Genomic DNA, 2130 nt, shown 5'->3' on the forward strand with positions numbered 1-2130 from the left:
TCTGGTGTGCTTTTAGTCGCTCATGTACCCTCTTCCCCAGGAAAGATCAGTGAATATCACCTGCTCTGCCCCCCCACCCCCACCCCCCTTTCTTTCCTGACGAACATGCTCACTTGTTCCTGAGCATGTTACCATGTATTGAATCTTCTCAAAATTATTTCTAGTCCATGATGTTTTGCATGCAACTGTGCCAGAAAATCTCTGATTCTTAAATAGGTCATTTTTGCTGTTTGAGCTTTCTTTCCCTTTTTTTGAGCTCAAGATGTATTGCATTATGTAGTCGCTTGAGCAGCACATGTTTTTGATTCTTCACTTTTTCAATTTATAATCCATGAAGCAGTTTGGATGCATTTTGCACGCGATTCAAAATTCATGTGCTTATACTGCGCCGTTTATCCCATTGCTGATTGTAGATTCCTTTATTCAGTTATATTTAATCTTCTTACCTTATGTAGGATGCTGGCTCACAAGTTTGTAGAACAGTCAGCAGAAGCGTATCAGTATGCTCAACAAAATAAAAAGCAATCCTGGTGGTCATTTGGATGGTTGATTTCTGGCCCATACAATCTTATTGTTTCTGAATTGTTAAATATGTGGTAATTAATCTTTGTTCTTCATACAGGACTGGCTCTTCAAAGGACGAGGAAGATTCAAAGAGTTTTACTGATGAAGATTGGGAAAGATTAAATCGGATCATTGGATACAAAGAAAACACCGAGTATATCCCTGATCAGCAGGACATGAAACTGATGCAATTTTATTTTGAGATACGTATGAAGCATAATGCATCAAAGCTTACCATTGATGATTCGGAGTGCCTTGCTGATCTCTCATGTCAAGATTTCAGCTGTAACTTGAAAATGTATCCGGAGGCAAAAATATTTGATCTGAAGCTTGGTTCCTACAGGCTGTTATCTCCATATGGCCTGCTTGCTGAGGTTCCTGTGTCTGGTTCTTCAGTTAGCCTTTTTACACTTTCATAGTAAATTATGGCAGTCACTCAAACGATTCTATGTTCTGTATGTACCAGAGCGCAGATGTTGTTGACTCTTTTGTTGGTATCTTCTCCTACAAACCATTTGATGAGCAACTGGACTGGAGTTTGACAGCTAAAGCTTCTCCTTGTTATATAACTGTAAGCTATTCTTGTTATACCTTAGTCTGCATGCATTTGTTTACTCTTTCATGATTTGAGTTCCTGTTCTGATAGTATTTAAAAGATTCGATTGATCAAATCGTTGGCTTCTTCAAGAGTAGCCCTACCATTAGCCAGAACCTGGCACTAGAAACTGCTGCTGCTGTACAGGTATCTACAAGTAAATTTGATTTGAAGCAAGACTGTTTCGTGGGATCGAATGATTGATTGATCGTTCTTTGTTGCTTTGTGAAGATGACACTAGATGAAGTTAAACGGACCGCTCAACAGCAAATGACTCGGGTGCTAAAAGATCAGTCCAGGTTAGTATATTTCCCCCCCACCAATTTTGTACACCGAAAAGGTGAAAAAATATTGACGTGGATAAAAAAATAGTAAAAATCATTTTTTTTGGAATTGTGGGTTCAATAAGACTTCAGTAGCTTTTCATGGAGCAATCTGTGCATTATTAGCTTCCTACCAGTAATTGTTTATATGGAATAAGAAAAAAAAGATGTAGCAACAACAGTTAAGTGCTTATTAACTGCAATAAGTTGATGAAATTTTTTGCTAGCATTTTAACCTCAAAAAGGAATTTGAAAAATGGGGTTGTGGTTTTATGTAAAAGTAAGGATTTGTTGTCGCTTTTTCTATAACATGAAATTACGTGATGTCATCGGATAATAAATCCAAAGGAAAGGTCGATAAAATGATTCAATCGACTATATTTGAATTACTCTAGATGTCTACATCATTGCTTTTCTTTACTCCTTTGCTTCTATTATAACGTCACACTAAAGAATTTAGCTACATTTTATTTTGTCTATCCCTTCTTCAATGCTGACTAATGTATTACTTAATCCTGCCAGGTTTTCACTGAACATGGATATTGCTGCTCCTAAAATTACTGTTCCGACCAAGTTCCGACCAGATGATGTACATGAGACTAAGCTTTTGCTTGACCTTGGAAATTTAGTTCTTCGGACAGAGGTTGT

The 2130-nt window shown here is 37.3% G+C and overlaps 1 protein-coding gene across 1 annotated transcript in view; it reads left to right on the forward strand.

Moving 5' to 3' along the window:
• LOC101761353 overlaps positions 1-2130 on the forward strand; it is a 32413-nt gene that overhangs the window by 6806 nt on the left and 23477 nt on the right. The window contains exons 10-15 of the mRNA XM_022829742.1: positions 414-545; positions 623-938; positions 1031-1135; positions 1211-1306; positions 1391-1458; positions 2005-2125. Coding sequence (XP_022685477.1) covers positions 414-545; positions 623-938; positions 1031-1135; positions 1211-1306; positions 1391-1458; positions 2005-2125 — 838 coding nt within the window. The remainder of the gene's footprint in view (positions 1-413; positions 546-622; positions 939-1030; positions 1136-1210; positions 1307-1390; positions 1459-2004; positions 2126-2130) is intronic.

This window comes from Setaria italica, chromosome IX (assembly GCF_000263155.2).
Source record: "Setaria italica strain Yugu1 chromosome IX, Setaria_italica_v2.0, whole genome shotgun sequence".
NCBI lineage: Eukaryota > Viridiplantae > Streptophyta > Magnoliopsida > Poales > Poaceae > Setaria > Setaria italica.